Source organism: Dendrobates tinctorius, unplaced genomic scaffold, assembly GCF_039654945.1.
Source record: "Dendrobates tinctorius isolate UK_male_01 unplaced genomic scaffold, ASM3965494v1 ptg000226l, whole genome shotgun sequence".
Taxonomy (NCBI): Eukaryota; Metazoa; Chordata; class Amphibia; order Anura; family Dendrobatidae; genus Dendrobates; species Dendrobates tinctorius.
Window position 1 is genome coordinate 1,580,594 of NW_027361893.1, and position 24,751 is coordinate 1,605,344.

Sequence of the window (24,751 nt, forward strand, 5' to 3'; positions counted from 1 at the left end):
ATTTGTACTACCTTATATTATACCCGGATATTAGCGCGTTTTACCGCACAGTTGGTGTTCTTGTATTTATCTCTATGTAGCTACATAGTGGGCTCCAAGAATGATTTTCTCTTGTGGGCCCAGGGTGTTCCAGTCCAACGCTGAGCACCATGACAACCAGCACAGCAGAGTCCTGCACACACTGAGGCCCCTGATCATGTGACCCCTGACTCCTCCCCTCCTGTGACCTCATCACAGGTCCTATGCGCACAGAGCAGCCGTATATGTGGACTGCGGCTCTGCGGGTGGAGGTAAGTGCTGGAGGCTCCATTATTCTCTATGTGGAGTGCGGGTGGAGGTCAGTGCTGGAGGCTCCATTATTCTCTGTGTGGAGTGCGGCTCTGCGGGTGGAGGTCGGTGCTGGAGGCTCCATTATTCTCTATGTGGAGTGCGGCTCTGCGGGTGTAGGTCGGTGCTGGAGGCTCCATTATTCTCTATGTGGAGTGCGGCTCTGCGGGTGGAGGTCGGTGCTGGAGGCTCCATTATTCTCTATGTGGAGTGCGGCTCTGTGGGTGGAGGTAGGTGCTGGAGGCTCCATTATTCTCTATGTGGAGTGCGGGTGGAGGTCAGTGCTGGAGGCTCCATTATTCTCTATGTGGAGTGCGGCTCTGCAGGTGGAGGTCGGTGCTGGAGGCTCCATTATTCTCTATGTGGAGTGCGGCTCTGTGGGTGGAGGTAAGTGCTGGAGGCTCCATTATTCTCTATGTGGAGTGCGGCTCTGCGGGTGGAGGTCGGTGCTGGAGGATCCATTATTCTCTATGTGGAGTGCGGCTCTGCGGGTGGAGGTTGGTGCTGGAGGCTCCATTATTCTCTATGTGGAGTGCGGCTCTGCGGGTGGAGGTCGGTGCTGGAGGCTCCATTATTCTCTATGTGGAGTGCGGCTCTGCGGTGGAGGTCGGTGCTGGAGGCTCCATTATTCTCTATGTGGAGTGCGGCTCTGCGGGTGGAGGTAGGTGCTGGAGGCTCCATTATTCTCTCTGTGGAGTGCGGCTCTGCGGGTGGAGGTCGGTGCCGGAGGCTCCATTATTCTCTATGTGGAGTGCGGCTCTGCGGGTGGAGGTCGGTGCCGGAGGCTCCATTATTCTCTATGTGGAGTGCGGCTCTGCGGGTGGAGGTCGGTGCTGGAGGCTCCATTATTCTCTATGTGGAGTGCGGCTCTGCGGGTGGAGGTCGGTGCCGGAGGCTCCATTATTCTCTATGTGGAGTGCGGCTCTGCGGGTGGAGGTCGGTGCTGGAGGCTCCATTATTCTCTATGTGGAGTGTGGCTGTGCGGGTGGAGGTCGGTGCTGGAGGCTCCATTATTCTCTATGTGGAGTGCGGCTCTGCGGGTGGAGGTCGGTGCTGGAGGCTCCATTATTCTCTATGTGGAGTGCGGCTCTGCGGGTGGAGGTCGGTGCTGGAGGCTCCATTATTCTCTATGTGGAGTGCGGCTCTGCGGGTGGAGGTCGGTGCTGGAGGCTCCATTATTCTCTATGTGGAGTGTGGCTGTGCGGGTGGAGGTCGGTGCTGGAGGCTCCATTATTCTCTATGTGGAGTGCGGCTCTGCGGGTGGAGGTCGGTGCTGGAGGCTCCATTATTCTCTATGTGGAGTGCGGCTCTGCGGGTGGAGGTCGGTGCTGGAGGCTCCATTATTCTCTATGTGGAGTGCGGCTCTGCGGGTGGAGGTCGGTGCTGGAGGCTCCATTATTCTCTATGTGGAGTGCGGCGCTGGAGGCTCCATTATTCTCTATGTGGAGTGCGGCTCTGCGGGTGGAGGTCGGTGCTGGAGGCTCCATTATTCTCTATGTGGAGTGAGGCTCTGCGAGTGGAGGTCAGTGCTGGAGGTGCCATTATTCTCTATGTGGAGTGCGGCTCTGCGGGTGGAGGTCAGTGCTGGAGGCTCAATTATTCTCTATGTGGAGTGCGGCTCTGTGGGTGGAGGTCAGTGCCGGAGGCTCCATTATTCTCTATGTGGAGTGCGGCTCTGCGGGTGGAGGTCGGTGCTGGAGGTGCCATTATTCTCTATGTGGAGTGCGGCTCTGCGGGTGGAGGTCGGTGCCGGAGGCTCCATTATTCTCTATGTGGAGTGCGGGTGGAGGTCAGTGCTGGTGGCTCCATTATTCTCTATGTGGAGTGCGGGTGGAGGTCGGTGCTGGAGGCTCCATTCTCTATGTGGAGTGCAGCTCTGCGGGTGGAGGGTATATGCACACGTTGCGGATTTGTATGCAGATCCATAGCGGGATTTGGCCCTGCGGATACGTTGCAGATTTGTGCGCGGTGTACAGTACTATGGAAATTAATAACCGCTGTGCACATGCTGTGGAAAATTTCGTTCGGAAGCGCAGCGGCTTATTTTCCGCAGCATGTCAATTCTTTTTGTGGATTCCACAGCGTTTTTACACCCATTCCATTTTAGGAATCCGCACAAAATTCTCAGTAATTCCGCAGTAAATCCGCAGGTAAAACGCAGGTCATTTTACCTGCGGATTCTGCAGATTCTTAAACAATGTTTTTATTAGAGTTTTCAAAAAACCAGAAATATAAAACATACATTCATATAGTGTGAATCATTTCCATATGGCATTTGAACATTGTGTATCAAAGCTATACAATATAATACAATTTTCTTTCATGTATCAAAGACATGGACACTAGAGATGAATGTGAACAATAAACAAATCGAACCAATAGGCAAGTGTATAAGCACCGGCAGGCATCTGGAAATATGAAGTTTTGAGTATGATGTGAGTAAGGAGAAGGGAGAAAAAGGGTTCAAGATATGAATACATCTTCTATTTTAGATTTAAGTTCAATCCATTTATTCCATCTATCTCCAAATAATTTTATTGATAGATTATTAATATAATGAATTTTTTCATATGTACAGTGGGGAAAAAAAGTATTTAGTCAGTCAGCAATAGTGCAAGTTCCACCACTTAAAAAGATGAGAGGCGTCTGTAATTTACATCATAGGTAGACCTCAACTATGGGAGACAAACTGAGAAAAAAAAATCCAGAAAATCACATTGTCTGTTTTTTTTTCATTTTATTTGCATATTATGGTGGAAAATAAGTATTTGGTCAGAAACAAGCAATCAAGATTTCTGTCTCTCACAGACCTGTAACTTCTTCTTTAAGAGTCTCCTCTTTCCGCCACTCATTACCTGTAGTAATGGCACCTGTTTAAACTTGTTATCAGTATAAAAAGACACCTGTGCACACCCTCAAACAGTCTGACTCCAAACTCCACTATGGTGAAGACCAAAGAGCTGTCAAAGGACACCAGAAACAAAATTGTAGCCCTGCACCAGGCTGGGAAGACTGAATCTGCAATAGCCAACCAGCTTGGAGTGAAGAAATCAACTGTGGGAGCAATAATTAGAAAATGGAAGACATACAAGACCACTGATAATCTCCCTCGATCTGGTGCTCCACGCAAAATCCCACCCCGTGGGGTCAGAATGATCACAAGAACGGTGAGCAAAAATCCCAGAACCACGCGGGGGGACCTAGTGAATGAACTGCAGAGAGCTGGGACCAATGTAACAAGGCCTACCATAAGTAACACACTACGCCACCATGGACTCAGATCCTGCAGTGCCAGACGTGTCTCACTGCTTAAGCCTGTACATGTCCGGGACCGTCTGAAGTTTGCTAGAGAGCATTTGGATGATCCAGAGGAGTTTTGGGAGAATGTCCTATGGTCTGATGAAACCAAACTGGAACTGTTTGGTAGAAACACAACTTGTCGTGTTTGGAGGAAAAAGAATACTGAGTTGCATCCATCAAACACCATACCTACTGTAAAGCATGGTGGTGGAAACATCATGCTTTGGGGCTGTTTCTCTGCAAAGGGGCTAGGACGACTGATCCGGGTACATGAAAGAATGAATGGGGCCATGTATCGTGAGATTTTGAGTGCAAACCTCCTTCCATCAGCAAGGGCATTGAAGATGAAACATGGCTGGGTCTTTCAACATGACAATGATCCAAAGCACACCGCCAGGGCAACGAAGTAGTGGCTTCGTAAGAAGCATTTCAAGGTCCTGGAGTGGCCTAGCCAGTCTCCAGATCTCAACCCTATAGAAAACCTTTGGAGGGAGTTGAAAGTCCGTGTTGCCAAGCGAAAAGCCAAAAACATCACTGCTCTAGAGGAGATCTGCATGGAGGAATGGGCCAACATACCAACAACAGTGTGTGGCAACCTTGTGAAGACTTACAGAAAACGTTTGACCTCTGTCATTGCCAACAAAGGATATATCACAAAGTATTGAGATGAAATTTTGTTTGTGACCAAATACTTATTTTCCACCATAATATGCAAATAAAATGAAAAAAAAACAGACAATGTGATTTTCTGGATTTTTTTTTCTCAGTTTGTCTCCCATAGTTGAGGTCTACCTATGATGTAAATTACAGACGCCTCTCATCTTTTTAAGTGGTGGAACTTGCACTATTGCTGACTGACTGAATACTTTTTTTTCCCCACTGTATAATGTTTATCGACCAACATAATCAATGTAACAACATCAGGTGGTTGCATGTTGTTCCAACCTTTCGCTATTAGATACACAGCAGACATGAGGATATGAGCGATCAAAAATTTTTCTTTTTTAGACCTGTAGATTCCAATGAGTAACAAGGCTAGAGCTGGGTGTGGGTGGACACGCCAGTTACATATAATCGAGATTAATTGAAAAACCTTGAGCCAATATACCTTTAGAATAGGGCATCCCCAGAACACATGAAGCAAGTCAGCTTGTGATCCACATCCGCGCCAACATAGACCAGACCCCCCTCCTCCAAAGTGCCTGAGTCTATTTGGAGTGAGATAGTATCTATGGACCAGCTTATAATGAGTCTCAAGAATATTCATACATTTTGTTATACTTTTGCCGCTATTTTGAATGATGTTGTCCATTGGGGAATTTGTATTTGTTTCTGTAAAGTGGTTTCCCACTTCTCAAAGCATCCTTTATTGGAAAAGGTATATTTATTAGTTAGAGTAGTGTATAAGGGTTTTAAGGAACTCTTGTGGCTGGGAGGTGTGTTAATTAAAAAATTGTAAATAGTATGATTAATCATGATCACTCCACAGAAGTTTTTCTTATACCTTTCATACTCCTCTTTGAGCAGGAGATATGTCATGTATTCAGTATTGGGGACTCCATACTTGGTTTTAACCAGTTCAAAAGGTATACTCTATTGTTATCAAGTAAATCATCAACAAACATAATGGAGAATTTTGTCCAGCTGTCAAACAATGGTCTCAAAGAGATTCTGACAGGCGACAAAAAAGGAATTCTCAACTTTTTAGTCGAATGAGTGTAAGCATTAAATTTCCTCCTGCACATGTGTGACCAGCAAATCATAGAAGCTCTAAGTATTGGGTTCTCTATATTTGTAATCTCTTTCCTGTGCGGATTCTGCAGATTCCACGAGGAAAAATCCGCACAGAATCCACAGTGTGTGCACTTACCCTTCCTCTTTTCCTGAGCCCTCAGTGATCTTACAGACGGGAGTTTCCAGGAGCGCTAGATTCAGGGCGATCCTAGTGCTGATCGAGCCGTCCGCCTCCATCTAAAGTTATGTAGTGTCAGGTGGTCGAGCCGCTCTTTCCTCTGCATTGCTGGTAGTGAAATAAGCTTGTCCATTTTCTAGATGGACGCTGAGATGAATTATAGTCGGTTGTGTGATGCCGATCTCCTGGGAGTCTGCTTCAGGCGCGCCCTCCCTGCCTATTAAAGGAGCAGCACCTGCACGTCTGAAGGCATCCTCAGCAAATAGGAGCGAGACTGTCATGGATGTGTCAGATGCAGCAGATCATTGCACTGCATCCGTCAGCAGAAGGTCTCAGAAGTTTTCTTTGCAGACGAGTGGCCACCTCCCCCCGGTGCTAATGGCCACACCTAGACCTGAGTGTTGATTTACTTGCTCCTGGCAAGCGCGGGTGATATTTTCTATTTGCACTTCCCTGTTGAGGCTTGGAGCTGCAGCAGGCAGCTAGCATCCTCTTTGGAGTTTGAAGGACGACGGTGTTTCTCTGATTCTACACAAGCTAAGGTTCCCCTTGTATTGTGTATCATAGCTGTCTTTAGCGGTAGTGGGGATTGACTAGCGCACATCCTGTCCTTCCCGATGCAGGGCTTATTGCCAGCGTCAGGCATCGCTGGGAACGGAACTTGCCGGGAGCATCGCTGAGGCCTTGGGACGCTGCGGGCGACGCCGGAAGGTAAGAATTACACATTTTTTTATGTTTTTTTATTATTTTTAACATAATATCTTTTTACTGTTGATGCTGCATAGGCAGCCTCATAGTAAAAAGTTGATCACACTAGTCAAACACTATGTTTGACAAGTGTGACCAACCTGTCAATCAGTTTTCCAAGCGATGCTACCGATCGCTTGGAAAGCACTAGCATTCTGCAAGCTAATTACGCTTGCGAAACGCTAGTTTTTCGCGGGAATTGCGCATGCGCATTTCTTGCATATTTCCCGTGGCATGGCGTTGCGGAATTGCCGTGGAAATTTACGCGGGAATTCCGCATGTGTGCACCTAGCCTAAAAGTTGCCATAAATCCTTCTTCAAGTCCAGCTTTCGTACCAGAGGATGTCACCTGGAAAGATGAATTATATCACCTAATAATTTGTAGTAAATGCTTAGACTCATGAGTTGTTCCCAACATGTATGAAAAAAGTGGTTCAGGAGGTAGAGATGAAGGTGACAAACTGACTTTACCACTGACCACCACATACCAGGCGATTTACAGTTCAACTTCTTTGTTTGACAATGTTCTCATATTACATCCATTTTGCCTATTATGACTTTCCGATGTGACCTATAGTCCTGAATTGGGTCGTAGTGAAACACTTCCGAGCTCAGGTCAGCCTGCCTAGGTCATTTTGATGACGTTCATCCTTTTGTTCAGATGTTTCCAAATTCCTTGATTCAGCCTGTCTTTATTTTAGACTAAATACTGTAAAATAATAAGGCCATGTGCACACGATGCAGATTTGCAGCGTTTCCGCATCGGATTTTACCGCGCAGAAACGTTGCATATCCGCATTGTGATGTACAGTACCTTTAAAATGAATGGAAAAAAAAAAAACGCTGTGCAGACGCTGCGGATTTTTCCGCGCGGTTTTCCTGCGGTACAAAATCCGCAGCATGTTACTTCTTTTGTGCGGTTTTCTATCTCCCCTGTCACCAAATCCGCAGGGGGAAGACCGCAATGGAAAACCGCACAAAAACCGCATGAAAACCGCGTGAAAAAATGGAAGAAATCCGCAGGAAAAATGCAGGTCATTTGACCTGCTGTTTTCTTCCATTCTGCAGGGAAAAATCCGCAGGGCTCAAAACTCCGTCTGCACTCAGCCTAAATCTCCACATATGTTTCCCTTATTATCTCCAGTAATTGTATTATTACACAGGATTTTTATCATGTTACATCGGCTCATCTTCTCATTCAGGTCTCTACAATATCGGATCCTCTCAGTGAAGATCTTCTATGAAAGAGAATTTTCCTGATTTACCCATCAAGGATGGATATGGACAGAGACAAGATGGCGGAGAGGATATTACACCTCACCCTAGAGATCCTCTTCCGGCTTACTGGAGAGGTGAGAGATCCTGATGATGTCACATTACATCATTCTTATCTATGGGAATAACAGATGGACAGAACTGGAGAGGTGAGGACTCTGGAAATGTCTGTAGTAAGATTTATTAATGTGTCTCTCCATAACCAGGATTACTCAGTGGTGAAGACGACCTCTAGTGATCGCTGTCAGGACCCTGTGTCTGAGGGATGGGGAAGACTCCAGAGCTCAATCACGGAGCCTCCACCTCACCCCCTGATACATGAGGACATCAATGACCAGAAGATCCTAGAACTCACCTACAAGATGATTCAGCTGCTGACTGGAGAGGTGACACTGCTGGGAATGCTGGGACATTATACAGTAACAATATGAAGGGATCGGGGAGATGACGTTATCATTGTATGTGTCAGGTTCCCATAAGATGTCAGGATGTCGCTGTCTATTTCTCCATGGAGGAGTGGGAGTATTTAGAAGGACACAAAGATCTATACAAGGACATGATGATGGAGGTTCCCCAGCCCCTCACATCACCAGGTAATAGACAGGACTAAATACACACGACCTATAATTATCAGTATGTAAAGAATGAATTCAGTCCCTGTATGTGTTTCCTCCAGTTCTATCCAGTAAGAGGACAACACCAGAGAGATGTCCCCGTCCTCTTCTTCCACAGGACTGTAAACAAGAAGATCCCAATGTTCCTCAGGATCATCAGGTAGATGGAGAGAAGGTGTCATGAGATCTCCCCTGTGATGTGTAGACGGCTGTGAAGGTCTTGTACTCAGTCTTGTTTTATCCACCAGTATTATATGTTTTATACTTGTGTAATGAGAACGGTGGAGATGGCAGGATTAGAGCTGATCATAGATGTGACTTCTCCATCTGTCTGTGACTTTTACAATATTTGTTTCAGGGTGAAGATCTGACCCATATTAATCCTACAGAGACATATGTGAGGGGTGATGAGCGGTGTAAAGAGGAGATTCCTACATATGACTACCCAGGTGAGTAATAATGATGAACACATTTTTTCAGAAAACGATCGCCAGGCATAAATTCGGCACAAATATGGAACATTTGAATTCGTGAGTGTAAACGTGAGCAAAATTTGATAAAATATTAAAAAATTGGAAACATTTGACTAAAAAGTGCAGGAAAATGTGTGTGTGTTGCCACAAAAGTATTTTCAGCTCTTTTGTAACCATAATGGTGGTGTATCACGAGTGTGGGGCACGTGTTTGATGAGGGGAGCGGGTTTACAGAGCTCAGAGGCGCGGCGTGCTTATAAACAGTCATTTTTTTTCTCCTAACTTTGTGTGTGCACATTGTGGCTAACCAATCATGGCGCAGGAAACATCCACAATGTCCTGACACAACGGCTTGTGTCATTAGCTGCTGAAATCACATGTCCCTCTCCATATCAATAGCGGCCATCTTGTTCTAGCGCCATTTTGACACTAACAGAGCAGAGCGGCTGCTCCTGATGCCGACATGCAGAGGGACATGTGACTGTTAGCAGCTAGTTTTTAGCTATTTAGCTAGTCAGTTTTTTCTTACTCAGATAGTTTAGCTATTTTAGAATTTTGGATAACTAGAGGCGGAAGACCTGTGAAGACTCAGACGTCAAGGTTAGATTTCAGAAAGGCAGATTTTAAGGGATTCAGAAAGAGAATTGGAGGGATCCAATGGCTGGATATCCTTAAAGACAAAAATGTCCAGGAAGGATGGGAAATCTTGAAAAATGAAATTCTCAAAGCACAGTTGTTAACAATTCCGAAAAGAGGGAAGAATAGGAAGCATTTAAGGAAACCAGGATGGATGAACAGAGAACTTAAGCACATACTGAAAAGGAAGAAAAAAATGTTTATAAAATGGAAAGAGGGAGGCATATCTAAAGAAGAATATAATGCTGTCTGCAGAACCTGCAGGGCACAAATCAGATTATCTAAAGCTGAAAATGAATTGAGGCTTGCAAGAGATGTCAAAAGCAATAATAAAGGATTTTGGGGATATGTCAAAAGTAAAGGAAAAGTCAAAGATGCTATAGGATTTTTACAGGATGAAAATGATGAAATGGTAAGACAGGATGTTGAGAAGGCTGAACTTTTAAATTCCTATTTTGCATCTGTTTTCTCTCAGAAAGGAAATGTAACATCAACTGTTATTCACTGTCCTATTAAGGGAATAGAAGAATCCAGGATATCTATAAACAGAAAGATAGTGAGGAAACACTTAGCTAACCTAAATGAATTCAAGTCTCCAGGTCCAGATGAATTACACCCCAGAGTACTGAAGGAGATAGCAGAAGAAATTTTTGAACCCCTCTCCATAATCTTTGAAAATTCTTGGAGAACAGGAGAAGTGCCAGAAGACTGGAGAAGAGCAAATGTTGTTCCTATCTTCAAAAAGGGGAAGAAGGTGGACCCAGGCAACTATAGGCCGGTGAGTCTGACTTCTATACCAGGAAAGATCTTTGAACAAATTATTAAACAACATGTATGTCAATACCTGGATAAGAATGAAGTGATTAAACAGAGTCAGCATGGGTTTGTAACTAATAAGTCATGTCAGACTAACTTAATTTCCTTCTATGACGGTATCACTGATTGGGTGGATCAAGGAAATGCTGTAGATATAGTATATCTTGACTTCAGCAAAGCATTTGACAAAGTCTCTCATACAATCCTTATTGAAAAAATGACTAAGTATGGAATGGACAAGGCAACTGTTAGGTGGATTCATAACTGGCTTAGTGATCGGACCCAAAGAGTGGTTGTAAATGGCTGCACATCCAGTTGGAAGAATGTCTCAAGTGGGGTACCACAGGGCTCTGTCCTGGGCCCTGTATTGTTCAACATCTTTATCAACGATTTAGATGAAGGAATTGAGGGTAAACTGATTAAATTTGCTGATGACGCAAAGCTAGGAGGGATAGCTAATACTAGAGAAGAGAGAGAGAGGATTCAAAAAGATTTAAATAAACTGGAGAAGTGGGCAGCAACTAACAGAATGGTTTTTAACAGGGAGAAATGCAAAGTACTACATCTGGGCAATAAAAATGAAAAAAGCATATATAGAATGGGAGGAATAGGGCTAAGTGACAGCACATGTGAAAAAGACTTGGGTATACTAATAGATCACAGACTGAATATGAGTCAACAGTGTGATGCAGCAGCAAAAAAGGCAAATGCAATTCTAGGATGTATTAACAGAAGCATACAGTCTAGATCACGTGAAGTCATTATTTCCCTCTACTCCTCTTTGGTCAGACCTCATCTGGAATATTGTGTCCAATTTTGGGCACCACATTTTAAAAAAGACATCAACAAACTGGAGCAAGTTCAGAAAAGAGCGACCAGAATGGTGACCTGTCTGCAAACCCTGTCTTATGAGGAAAGGTTGCAGGATTTGGGAATGTTTAGTTTGCATAAGAGAAGACTGAGAGGAGACTTAATAGCGGTCTACAAATATCTAAAGGGCTGTCACATTGTAGAAGGATCAACTTTATTCTCATTTTCACAAGGAAAGACTAGAAGCAATGGGATGAAGCTGAATGGGAGGAGACACAGATTAGATATTATAAAAAAACTTTTTGACAGTTAGAGTGATCAATGAGTGGAACAGGCTGCCACGAGAAGTGGTGAGTTCTCCTTCAATGGAAGTCTTCAAACAGAGGCTGGACAGACATCTAACTGGGATGATTTAGCGAATCCTGCTTTGAGCAGGGGGTTGGACCAGATGGCCCAGGAGGTCCCTTCCAACTCTACGATTCTATGATTCTAGCTATGTAGTGTCCTGTATGACTGTGAAATCGACCTTCCAGCAATATTTTTATTTTTTGCCGTTACTGAGGTCCACAGACAAAGACAGCAGGGAACACCCAGGGGCAAGTGGGGTTCACTTATTTGGTACCGGGCAGGTGTCTTAGGGCTCATACTCACTGGTGCGAAAATCGGATGAGTGCAATGTTTTTCAATGGGTGACATCTCATTTGCGTTTTTTTTTTTTTTTTTTTTTTTTTCCTCAGCCGAAATCGGACTGAGAAAAAAAATCGCAGCATCCTAGAAAAATCTATCTATCTATTCTATCCTTTTTTGAGCTGTCAGTGTGATTATAGCTGCATATGAATAGCCGGCCTATCTATCTCCCATATACCCGTCAACCATTATGACATCATAATGAGGGGCGGGGCTTGATACACACACACACACACACACACACACACACACACACACACACACACACTTTTTCCCCATTATGTAGATAGGGGCAAAATTGTTTGGTGAATTGGAACGCGCGGGGTTAAAATATCGCCTCTCAACATAGCTTAGGACGCTCTCGGGGTCCAGACGTGTGACTGTGCCAAATTTTGTGGTTGTAGCTGCGATGCCAATCCTGGACACACACACACACACACACACACACACACACACACACACACACACACACGCTTTATGTATTAGATTATATTATACACATCTAATTATATCGTATATACTCGAATATAAGTCGAGTTTTTCAGCCCCCTTTTTGGGCTGAAAAAGACCCCCCCCCCCCCCCCCCCTCGACTTATATTCGGGTCACGGTTCAAATTTACCTGGTCCCCGTCGTCTCCGCGTTCCCCGGTATGTGTCTGCGGTCCCCTGCAGCCTGTCAGTCTTCTAGCAGTGACGTACAGGGGGCGCGATGACGTGGATAGCACGCGCCCTCTGCCTGAGTCACTGAAGAGCCGGTAACGCTCAGGAGCAGCTGTCAGCATTTGGGCCACCATTATTCACTGTGCAGCATTACGGTATTTGGACGGAGCGTATCTTCGGCAATTCCCACCCTAGACTTATACTCGAGTCAATAAGTTTTACCAAGTTTTTGAGGCAAAATTAGGGGGGTCGACTTATACTCGAGTATATACTATATATTTATATTCTTTATATATTTTTTTTATATATATAATAATAATAAATTTTATTTTTATAGCGCCGACATATTCCGCAGCACTTTACATTTCAGAGGGGATTTGTACAGACAATAGACATTACAGCATAACAATAATCACATACAGTAGATTATAACACATACCAAGAGGAAAGAGGGCCCTGCTCGCAAGCTTACAGTCTATGAGGAAAGAGGGAGACACGAAAGGTGGGTGGTAACAGTTACCCTGATTGTATGGACCAGTCATAATGTTAAGTGTGTAACAGTACAGACACAGAGGGCTAATGGAGGCATAAAGCATGTAGGAACATGATGCGGGGAACCTGGTTATGGTAAAACTTTTGGCTCTGCCACACAGGGATAGATTAGGTTAATGTGTTGGGGTGGTAGGCCAGTCTGAATAAATGCGTTTTCAGGACACACTTAAAATTGTGGGGATTGGGGACTAATCGTATTGACCTGGGAAGTGCATTCCAAAGAATTGGTGCGGCACGTGTAAAGTCTTGGAGACGGGAGTGGGAGGTTCTGACTATTGAGGATGCTAATCTCAGGTCATCAGCAGAACGGAGGGCGCGGGTAGGGTGGTATACTGAAACAAGGGAGGAGATGTAGGGTGGTGCTGAGCCATGGAGGGCTTTGTGAGTGAGGGTAATAAGTTTATACTGAATTCTGGAGTGGATGGGTAGCCAGTGTAATGACTGGCACAAGGTAGAGGCATCAGTGTAACGATTGGTGAGGAATATGATCCTGGCTGCAGCATTCAAGACAGATTGGAGGGGGGAGAGTTTGGTAAGAGGGAGACCGATTAGAAGAGAGTTACAATAGTCGAGACGAGAATGAATAAGAGAAACAGTAAGAGTTTTTGCAGAGTCAAAGGTAAGAAAAGGTCGAATTCTAGAAATGTTTTTGAGGTGCAGATGACAAGAGCGAGCCAGTGATCGAATGTGGGGGGCAAAGGAAAGCTCGGAATCAAGTATGACCCCAAGACAGCGGGCCTGTTGCTGGGGAGTAATAGTGGAACCACACACAGAAATGGCAATGTCGGGTATAGGTACATTAGTAGAGGGAGGAAACACCAGGAGTTCAGTCTTTGACAGGTTCAGTTTCAGATATAGTGAGGACATGATATTAGACACAGCGTTTAGACAATCGCCGGTGTTTTCTAGAAAGGCTGGCGTGATGTCAGGAGAAGGAGCGTATAATTGGGTGTCATCAGCATAGAGATGGTACTGGAAACCAAATCTACTGATTGTTTGACCAATAGGGGCAGTGTACAAGGAGAAGAGGAGGGGACCTAGAACCGATCCTTGGGGGACCCCAACAGTAAGGGGAAGATGAGAGGAGGATGAACCGGCAAAAGATACAGTAAAGGAGCGGTCGGAGAGATAGGAGGAGAACCAGGAGAGAACGGTATCCTTGAGGCCAATGGAACGGAGCATAGTGAGGAGGAGCTGATGATCCACAGTGTCGAATGCTGCAGAGAGATCCAAGAGAATTAGCATGGAGTAATGACCATTTGATTTAGCTGTTAGCAGATCATTAGAGACTTTAGTGAGGGCAGTTTCAGTGGAGTGTAAAGAGCGGAAACCGGATTGGAGAGGGTCGAGAAGAGAGTTTTCTGAGAGATAGCGGATAAGACGGGAGTGGACCAGGCGTTCCAGGAGTTTAGAGATGAAGGGAAGATTAGAGACAGGTCTATAGTTAGCGGCACAGTTTTGGTCGAGGGATGGTTTTTTAAGTAGTGGATGTATGATGGCATGCTTAAATGAGAAGGGAAAAATACCAGAAGAGAGAGAGAGGTTAAATATTTTAGTTAGGTGAGGGGTGACAGCAGGGGAAAGGGACTGAAGGAGCTGTGACGGAAATGGGTCACTGGTGCAAGTAGTTGGGTGAGAAGATGCAAGGAGCCTGCTTACTTCTTCTTCTGTGACTGGTTCAAAATCAGAGAGTGAGTTAGATGCAGTGGGCGAGGGAGGACGGTGCATGGTATGAGGGGATTTGGAGATAATTTCCTGTCGGATCTGGTCAATTTTTTCTTTGAAGTAATTGGCCAGATCGTCAGCTCGGAGCTCCGTGGTTGGGGCCTGTACTCTTGGATTGAGTAGAGAATGAAAAGTGTCAAAGAGACGTTTCGGGTTATTGGACAGTGAGGTGATGAGGGTGTTGAAATAGGTTTGTTTGGAGAGGTGAAGGGCAGTGTTGTATGTTCTAACCATAAACTTAAAATGGATGAAATCTTCGGGTAGATTGGATTTTCTCCACAGACGTTCGGCGCACCTGGAGCACCGCTGCAGGAAACGTGTTTGCACCGTGTGCCAGGGTTGTCGCCGTCTGCGTTGTGGTGTTCTATTTATAGGGGGTGCAAATTCATCCAGGGCACTTTGAAGTGTTTCATTGTAATGCTTCAATGCAGAATCAGGACATGAGAGGGAGGAGATAGGGGCCAATGAAGACTGCAAGTTCTTCATAAGTTTCTGGGTGTTAATGGCCTGTATGTTTCTATAAGTATGGACAGTGGGGGTGACCTGAGCAGCCTGGCAGTTCTTGATAGAGAATGAAAGAAGATTGTGGTCAGAGAGCGGGAGAGGGGAATTTGCAAAATCATCCACTGCACAAAGCCGAGAGAAGACCAAATCGAGGGAGTTTCCGTCTTCATGCGTTGGAGAATTAGTAAGCTGCGAAAGGCCAAATGAGGAGGTTAGAGATAAAAGGTGAGTAGCAGATGGGGAGAGGGGAAGAGCAATGGGGATGTTGAAATCACCCATGATGAGGGTAGGGATGTCACAGGAGAGAAAATGTGGAAGCCAAGTGGCAAAATGATCCAGGAACTGATGGGAGGGGCCGGGAGGACGATACACCACCGCCACTCGCATGGAGAAGGGGGTGTAGAGTCTGACGGCATGGACCTCAAAAGAAGGGAAGACAAGTGAGGGTACTTGAGGGATAACCTGAAAGGTACATTTTGGTGATAGGAGCAGACCAACGCCTCCACCAGCTCTATTGTCTGATCTTGGGGTATGAGAGAAGTGAAGCCCCCCGTATGAAAGAGCAGCGGTAGTGTCTGACTGCTGGATCCAGGTTTCAGTAAGAGCCAGGAGGTTAAGAGAATTAGAAAGGAAAAAGTCATGAATGAAGGAGAGTTTGTTACACACTGAGCGAGAATTCCAAAGTGCACAATTAAGAGAGACAGATGGCATGCAGGGAATATTAATAAGATTAGAGGGGTTTCTGAGTGTAGCAGTCGGGAGGTTTGACTTTCTATAACATGGGAGACCAGGGTTGGGAGCAATGTCTCCTGCGACTAGGAGAAGGAGGATAGAAAGAGTGAGCAGATGGTTAAGTGATTTGTGAGAGCGTCTCTGATGTTGAATGGTGGGACTGACTGGATCTGTGCAGTTTAACAACGTGAAAAGAGCATGAGTGCTATACATAGGAGAGGAAAGAAGCGAGGGGCCAATGTGGATGGAGTGTAGAGAGTTAATGCCAGGGCGGTTGATGTATGTGAATGCAGCGGCCAGGATTAAAATTGCACAAATGCATATGGTATATATTTGTTGTACTCCAAATGTATAGGGAGTAGATGTATATAAATGTCTCGCCTGTCTCCTGCCCTGTCTAACTGCCATGTTATAACTGCCAGTACTTTGATAAACTGTACTTGGATAAAGGGTATATATATAATATAATATATATATATATATATATATATATATATATATATATATATATATATATATATATATATATATATATATATATATATATATAATTTATGTGTGTGTGTAAATATAAATATATATATATATATATTTTCCCTTCACCCATGACAGCACCACATGAGAGAGGGATCCTCCCCGCCAGGACAGGAACCTACTGAAATATAAGGGGCGGCACCTCTCCCCCGCTTCAGTTGGGTTCCTGTCCAGGAGCGGGATCCCAGGCTGACAGCGGCGGTGCCTGCCATGGATGAAGACATGGACCCAGGGCCGTCCCGGAGCGGGAAGAGCAGGTCAGCTTACCTGCAGCGCTGGCCGTCGGCGCCTGGAAGCGCAGTCCCCGGGGTTCCTCCAGCAGGCCCCGGGTTCGTGCGGGTGCGGTAAGGCGGCCTCCATTCGGGGCGCTCCTCCGTGCCTCCCTCCCCCTGCGCGCGCGCCCGCTCGCTCCTTCTCCCTGGGACAGGGGAAGCCGGGCGCGACTTCCGGCGCCTGACGTCAGCGGCGCGGTGCAGCTTGGGTATGCGCCGGCTGACGTCACGGACATGGCGCCTAGTGCGGCGCCGGCCACAAAAGAAGGAAAAAAGAGAAGAATGGCCGGCGGTCGCAGGGGGGAGGCTCAAAAGGATCGCTCACCGGGGCCTATTTAAAGGAGGCAAGGAGCAGAACGGCCGGGCTGTTACAATGGGGTCACAGCAGGAACGCTCACCGTCCCCACTGTCTCTACCCCCGTCGCAGACCTCGGCACGGAAGCACGGTAGCCGTTCGAGCGGTAAGAGCAGCAGCCGTCCGAGCCACAGATCAAATGATTCCTCGAGATCGAGAGAACACAGACCACATGCTCCAGCACAGCCTTCCAGCCCGGTACCCGATTTTGTGGGTGGTGAGTGGATCTTCGTGAATGTTAGACCATTATTAATAGGGTCCTTTTTGTGTGTTATTTGCTTCCTTAGGTGAAAGGCAAAAAAGCAGGGAGCAAAAGAAATAATAGGGAGTGTGCGATATGCCAGAACCCCCTAGCGAAAGATTGGCAAAAAAACCTTTGCGCTAGCTGTATACAGCAAACAGTGGCGGAGGAAGTGCCGAGCCTAGCAACTCACCTCAGATCTGTCATAAAATCAGAGGTGGAAGGTTCACTTAAATTATTATTAAAGAAAAAGAAAAAAAGTAGAAGAAACTGCCCAAGTTCTTCATCAGACTCCTCCTCGTCCGAATATCAGGCTGAGCGCATGTCCTCTTCCTCCTCGGATAGTGACACAGGGGGTAGACCGTGTTTTCCGGTTGAGGATACTGATAGTCTCCTTAAAGCCATTAGGTCAACTATGGGCCTTCAGGAGGAAAAAGCGACCAAATCCCTAGAAGAGGTAATGTTTGGTGGGTTACAGGAAAGGAAGAAACGCACCTTTCCAGTTAATGAAAAAGTCCAGGCGCTCATCGAAAGGGAGTGGAAGAAGCCTGAAAAATCAGGTAGCCTTCCTTCCTCCTCAAAAAGGAGATATCCCTTTGACCCTAAGGATACGGAAATATGGGACAAGGTCCCAAAAATCGATGCGGCGGTATCCAGGTCATCCAAAAGGTCGGCCCTGCCCCTAGAAGACTCAGGAGTACTAAGAGATCCACTAGATAAGAAAGCAGACTCCTACCTTAAGGCCCTTTTACATTTAGCAATGCACCAGCGATCCGACCAGCGATCCGACCAGGTCAGGATCGCTGGTGCATCGCTAAATGATCGCTAGTGAGCTTTCACACAGAAAGACCTCACAGCGATGCAGCAGCGACGCAGCACACGATACTTACCATTCACACACAGTGATCCAGCGTCCTCCCGCCCGCCTCCACGCGTCGCTGGACGTCACAGCAGGAAGTCTCAGCAGGAAGCGCCCGACGAGAAATGGAGCCGGACATTCTCGCGCGATCAGCGATGGACAGCGGGGGAGCCGGTCGCTGGTAAGTATCACACATAGCGATATCGCTAGCAATATCGCTATAACGTCACAAAACCAGTGACGTTTTAGCGATATTGCTAGCGATATCGCTTAGTGTAAAACCCCCTTTAAGGCATGCTTGGGAAGCAACAGCGGGGGGACTAAAACCTGCGATAGCCGGTACCTGTACAGCCCGGTCTTTAATGATCTGGCTACAGCAGCTAGAAGAAAAAATTGCTTCCAAGATGTCTAGGGAGAAAATTTTAGGAGACATGTATCTGCTACACGGAGCAGCCGCCTTTTTAGCCGACACCTCGGCCGATTCCATGAGGTTGACGGCGAGAGCAGCGGGACTATCAAATGCTGCAAGGCGTGCATTATGGCTTAAAGGGTGTCCGGGAGATCTACAATCAAAAGCCAAATTATGCTCCCTTCCATGTGATGGACAATTTCTCTTTGGAAAAAATCTGGACGAAATCCTTGAAAAAGCGGGTGATAAGAAGAAGGGCTTCCCCAGGTTTCAGGGAGATCAAAGAAGACCGCCCTTTCGGAGGGGGAAATTCAATAGAGGCCGGCCTCCGGGAGATCGGAAAAGATGGGAAGACAAGAGGAAGAAAGAGTCTGGATTCATGTTCGGGGGAGCCGCTTCATCCGCAAAAAAGTCCCCTCAATGACGCCGGCATCCCCGTAGGGGGGAGACTGATGCTGTTTGGTCAGGCCTGGGAAATTATATCTTCCAATACTTGGATTTTAAACATCATAAAGGAAGGTTTAAAATTCTCCTTTTTTCAACAGCCAAGAGCATCGTTTGTGGTGACCCCCGTCAGGAGAGGGGTAGAAGAACAGTTGGCCTTAGAGGCAGAGATCCTAAGCCTGCTGGACAAACATGTCCTGATCGAGGTCCCAAGAGGACAGGAAAGAAGGGGTTTCAACTCTCCCCTCTTTCTAATAAAAAAACCGGATCATTCGTTCAGGACGATTATAAACCTGAGAGGCCTCAACCGTTGGATACAGAACCAAACCTTCAAAATGGAGTCAGTGACTTCAGCTATAAGGCTGTTACACCACAACTGTTTTATGGCGGTAGTCGATCTAAAGGATGCTTACTACCACATCCCGATCCATTCAGAATACCAAAAATACTTAAGGGCAGCGCTCTACATTCGGGGCAACCTCAAACATTTTCAGTTCAGAGCCCTTCCATTCGGCATATCCATAGCACCGAGGGTGTTTACAAAAGTAGTTGCAGAGATGACAGCATTCCTCCGCATCCACAACACAATTATAATACCCTACCTAGACGATTTTCTAATTGTGGGCAACTCAGAACGTCACTGTACAGAGCAAGTAGAAAGAGTGATAGATACCCTACGGAATCTCGGCTGGATGGTGAATGTCAAGAAGTCAAGGCTACAACCCTTACAAAGGCAAATGTTCTTAGGTTTCATCTTGGACTCAAATCAACAAATTTGTCTCTTACCAGACGCCAAGGTGGAAAAGGTAAGGGATATGATCTTGGCAACAATAGATCAACCTCACACGACCCTGAGAGGGGCAATGTCCTTGTTAGGCACTCTGACAGCCTGTATCCCAGCGGTCAGATGGGCACAATTTCATACCCGTCAACTACAAGCAGAGGTCCTATCAGCACAGAAGTCGCTAAAAGGCTGTTTAGAAGGAAGGCTGGAACTTTCCGTAAAAACCAAAGGCTCTCTCAGATGGTGGCTAGACAGAGCAAACCTACTAACAGGGACATCGTGGCAGAAGCCAGTGTCCGACGTGATAATGACAGACGCAAGCTCCTCGGGGTGGGGAGCGCACCTAAGGGGACAGGTAGCCCAGGGACCCTGGGGACACCTAGAGCAAAACGCATCCTCCAACCTAAGAGAGCTACGGGCAGTAAACAGAGCCCTAAGGAAATTCATGCCCACTCTAGAAGGCCGCAATGTCCGGATTATGTCAGACAACAGCACAACAGTAGCCTACATCAACCACCAGGGAGGGACAAGGTCACGCTCCCTAATGCTCAAAACCAACGAGATCTTTCACAGGGCAGAGAGACACCTACACTCCCTATCAGCCCTACACATCAGAGGGGTAGAAAACACACAAGCCGATTTCCTAAGCCGTAACACACTAAAACAGGGGGAATGGACCCTGAATCGGGTAGTGTTCCAAGAGATAGTACATCTTTGGGGAGAGCCAATAATAGACCTCTTTGCCAACAGAAGCAACAGGCAGGTAAAAAGATTCTGTTCACTGAACCCAAAGGAAGAGCCATGGGCAGTGGACGCTTTGCAAATTCCGTGGGATTTCAAGCTAAGTTATGCCTTTCCTCCGGTAGCTCTAATCCCAGTAGTAGTGAAAAAGATAAGGGAAGATCAGGCCAGAGTGATCTTAATAGCCCCGTTCTGGCCAAAAAGGCCATGGTTCTCACTACTACAGATAATGTCCCTCTCAGATCCGTGGGTACTGCCAGAGATTCCAGACCTGCTAGCTCAGGGTCCGGTATTCCACACGCAAGTCAAGGGGTTCCATCTGACGGCGTGGAATTTGAAAGGTCACTTTTAAGTAATAGAGGATTCTCCCCTGGGTTGGTGGCTACACTGATGAAAAGTAGGAAGCCAGTAACAACTAATATATACGGTAGAATATGGAATAAGTTTCTGCAGTTTCTGGGGAAACCATTAGACCAAGAACCCCCGATCAAGACTATCTTAGAGTTCTTACAGGCAGGTCTACAGCTAGGCCTAGCGGTAAATACACTCAAGGTACAAGTTTCAGCGCTAGGCGCTCTATATAATTGTAACATAGCGGCAAATAGATGGATAGCTAGGTTTATTAAATCCTGCCACAGGTCTAGACCAGTCCCATCGCAAAAAATGGCTCCCTGGGATTTAAACCTTGTGTTAGAAGCTCTCACAAAGGAACCATTTGAACCAGTACAGCAACTATCAGTGAAATATCTTACCCTAAAAAACGTTATTCTAGTGGCCCTTACATTGGCACGTAGGGTAAGTGACCTGCAGGCCCTATCAGTTAGTCCACCGTATACCCAGGTATACCAGGACAGAATTGTCCTAAAAACAGACCCTGCTTATTTACCGAAAGTGGTGTCGGATTTTCACCGTAGCCAGGAAATCGTCCTCCCCTCCTTCTGTGAAAATCCGAAAAACCCAGGAGAGGAGAAATTCCATAATCTAGATGTGAAAAGAGCCCTCTTAGAGTATATATCAGTAACCAGCCAGTGGAGGAGGTCCCAGTCCCTATTTGTAGCCTTCCAGGGTGCCAGGAAGGGTTATGGAGTATCGAAAGGGACTATTGCCAGATGGATTAGGGAGGCCATTAGTGTAGCCTACTCAGCTAGTGGTGTTCCGATTCCTGATGGCATCAAGGCTCATTCCACCAGAGCCGTGGCGACCTCCTGGGCTGAAAAGGCAGAGGTATCAATTGAGCAAATTTGTAAGGCCGCTACCTGGGCCTCACCTTCAACCTTTTTTAAGCACTATAGATTAAATCTATCCTCCTCGGCTGACTTGACCTTTGGTAGAAGGGTGCTGCAAGCGGTGGTCCCTCCCTAAGGTGTTTCGAAGTCTCCAAAAATCTCTCATGTGGTGCTGTCATGGGTGAAGGGAAAACCACCATGGTTACTTACCGGTAGCCGGTTTTTCCGGAACCCATGACAGCACCCGTATATTCCCCCCCCTTTTTTCACAGTATGGGTGTGCACAATAGTCGGGTGTATTTGTGTGATGTGGTGTTGGATAAACATGTAACTAACCGGGAAGTCCTCTCAATGCTCTGTAATCCAACTGAAGCGGGGGAGAGGTGCTGCCCCTTATATTTCAGTAGGTTCCTGTCCTGGCGGGGCGGATCCCTCTCTCATGTGGTGCTGTCATGGGTTCCGGAAAAACCGGCTACCGGTAAGTAACCATGGTGGTATTTGGCACAGTAAGATTGAACAAAAGCCGCTAATTCAATTGCCGGCTTCTGTAAAATCATTCCCCAACCCGACACGAAATGACACATGGTTTGCATGCAGTAAAACATTTCATTTCATGTATTTTTTTTTTTTATATGTCCCTGACTAAATTATGATTTGTATGTAAAATTTGGGAGGTGTAGGTGTAAACTTAAGGGGTTAATTAATGGGAAAAAATTGCGTCGGCTCCCACGGTAATATCGCAACCAGAGAGGTAAAGCAGGTGAGTGAGGGCAGATTTTAATAGCCATGAGAGGGACTTATCCTCTTTATTCCCATTGCCCTGTAGTGGTGGCGAATGGGTTAATATAACAAAGGGTTAATGTCACCTTGCAATTGGAAGGTGACATTAAGCCGATTAATAATGGAGAGGTGTCAATTAGACACCGATCCATTATTAACCCTAGACAAGTAAAGGGTTAAACACACAGACATTAATGAAATAGACACTTAGTTTTTGACAACATTTTATTCCTCTGGTAATCCATAAATAAACCATGACCTGCAAAAAAATAACATAAAAAAGCAACTATATACGGTCATTAATTCATTCACAGATCAGCCGGGGACTCCCTCTGACGTCACTGAGGCTGCGGGGAGTCCCCGGCTGATCTGTGAATGAACTACCGTGGGAAAAAAGTCAGAAACTTTCACACGCTAATTAGTTCCTCTCCAGGCAGCCAGTGAGGCTGCACAGAGCTGAACTAAGTCATTCTGGCAGTGGTTTACAATGGGGCTGGTCGAATTAGCACCGGTCCTCATTGTAAACTATTTAACCCCTTCTGATGGATTGCAGCGTGGGACATTACTGAACGGCGGAGAGGTAAGGATATGGGTTTTTTTGTTATATTTTTTTTGCAGGTCATGGTTTATTTATGGATTACCAGAGGAATAAAATGTGATCAAAAACTAAGTGTCTATATTTCATTAAAAGACTTTTTCATTAATGTCTGTGTTTTTTTTTTTTTTTTTTTTTTTACCCTTTACATGTCTAGGGTTAACAGTGGATCAGTGTCTAATTGACACCTCTCCATTATTAATCGGCTTAATGTCACCTTACAGTCGAATGGTGACATTAACCCTTTGTTATATTAACCCATTCCCCACTCCTACTGGGCAATGGGAATAGAGAGGATAAGTGCCAGAATTGGCACATCTTATAGATGCGCCATTTCTGGAGTGTCTGGGGGCAGATTTTTGAAGCCGGGGGGGGCCAAAAACAATGGTCCCTCTCATGGCTATTAAAATCTGCCCTCACTCACCTGCTTTACCTCTCTGGTTGCGATTTTTATCGCGGGAGCCCACGCAATTTTTTACAATTAATTAACCCCTTAATTTAACACCTAGACATCCCAAATTTTACACACAAATCATAATCTAACTATTAGTCAGGGACATATACAAAAAAACATGAAATTAAATGGTTTACTGTATGTAATGGGCAGCACGGTGGCTCAGTGGTTAGCACTGCAGCCTTGCAGCACTGGAGTCCTGGGTTAGAATCCCACCAAGGACAACATCTGCAAGGAGTTTGTATGTTCTCCCCGTGTTTGCGTGGGTTTCCTCCGGGCACTCCGGTTTCCTCCCACATTCCAAAGACATACTGATAGGGAATTTAGATTGTGAGCCCCATCGGAGACAGTGATGAAAATGTGTGCAAACTGTAAAGCGCTACGGAATGTTAGAGCTATATAAAAATAAAGATTATTTATTATTTATGTAATCCATTTTTCATTTCATGTCGGGTTGGGGAATGATTTTACAGAAGCCGGCAATTGAATTGACGGCTTTTGTTCAATCTTACTGTGACGAACGGGGGTCCCCACTGCCACCAAAACGCGACGGACAGCGGACCCTGTGTCACCAATATGTCACAATCCCACCACTGACACGGGTGTATCAGCGGACGGAGGGACGCAACACACTGCCGGAACACGGCTATCACAGGCACAGTGGGGGCTTATCTTAGTTATCCCACCACTGGCACCATGTGACAAAAATGCAGCAAGCTAACCTTGCTCTAACAATTTACCGCAGGGGGGTTATTTTGGATGCCCCACCACTGCTTAACAACCTTCCAAGAACTGCGGGGATTTATGTACATCCCACTTTCTCAGTTCCACTTTGGAACTCGCAGCTCTCCGGCATCCCCCTTACCCTCAGGTCAGTCAGGGAAATGCACCTAGGATAATTAGTTGCCGGACGGGCTGCTTGTTGTGCACGGGCAATTAGGCTACCGCAGTAAGGGAATTATCAATGCTGTGGCCACAGGCCCCCTTTAGCAATATAAGACCCTTCTGTCCTGCCAACTAGCCTGATCAATCGCACACACCACGCTGCCACCATCCAAGCTTTTCTTAATTCACAGAGTTAAATTAAGAGGGTCCGTGGCAAACCCCTGAAATCAGTAGCGATTATCTAAGAGGCGCATAGTTCGTTTCTTAGAGCATGGAGACAAACTGATAATTTTACGATTTATTCTCAAAAGGGCAGTGATTATACAGATATAAGTTGCTATAAAGTTGAGACATAAAATATGTACAAATACAAGTATAAAGCAAAATGGATGAAAGAAGAAA

At 45.9% G+C, this 24,751-nt stretch overlaps 1 protein-coding gene across 1 annotated transcript in view; it reads left to right on the forward strand.

The window, feature by feature from the left end:
- Positions 1–203: 203 nt before the first annotated feature.
- The window catches only part of LOC141059293 (uncharacterized), a 215,610-nt gene continuing 191,062 nt past the window's right edge, over positions 204–24,751 (forward strand). The window contains exons 1-5 of the mRNA XM_073555623.1: positions 204–290; positions 7,489–7,638; positions 7,768–7,947; positions 8,031–8,154; positions 8,238–8,335. Of these exons, the coding sequence (XP_073411724.1) occupies positions 7,561–7,638; positions 7,768–7,947; positions 8,031–8,154; positions 8,238–8,335 (480 nt within the window). The 5' untranslated portion in view covers positions 204–290; positions 7,489–7,560. The remainder of the gene's footprint in view (positions 291–7,488; positions 7,639–7,767; positions 7,948–8,030; positions 8,155–8,237; positions 8,336–24,751) is intronic.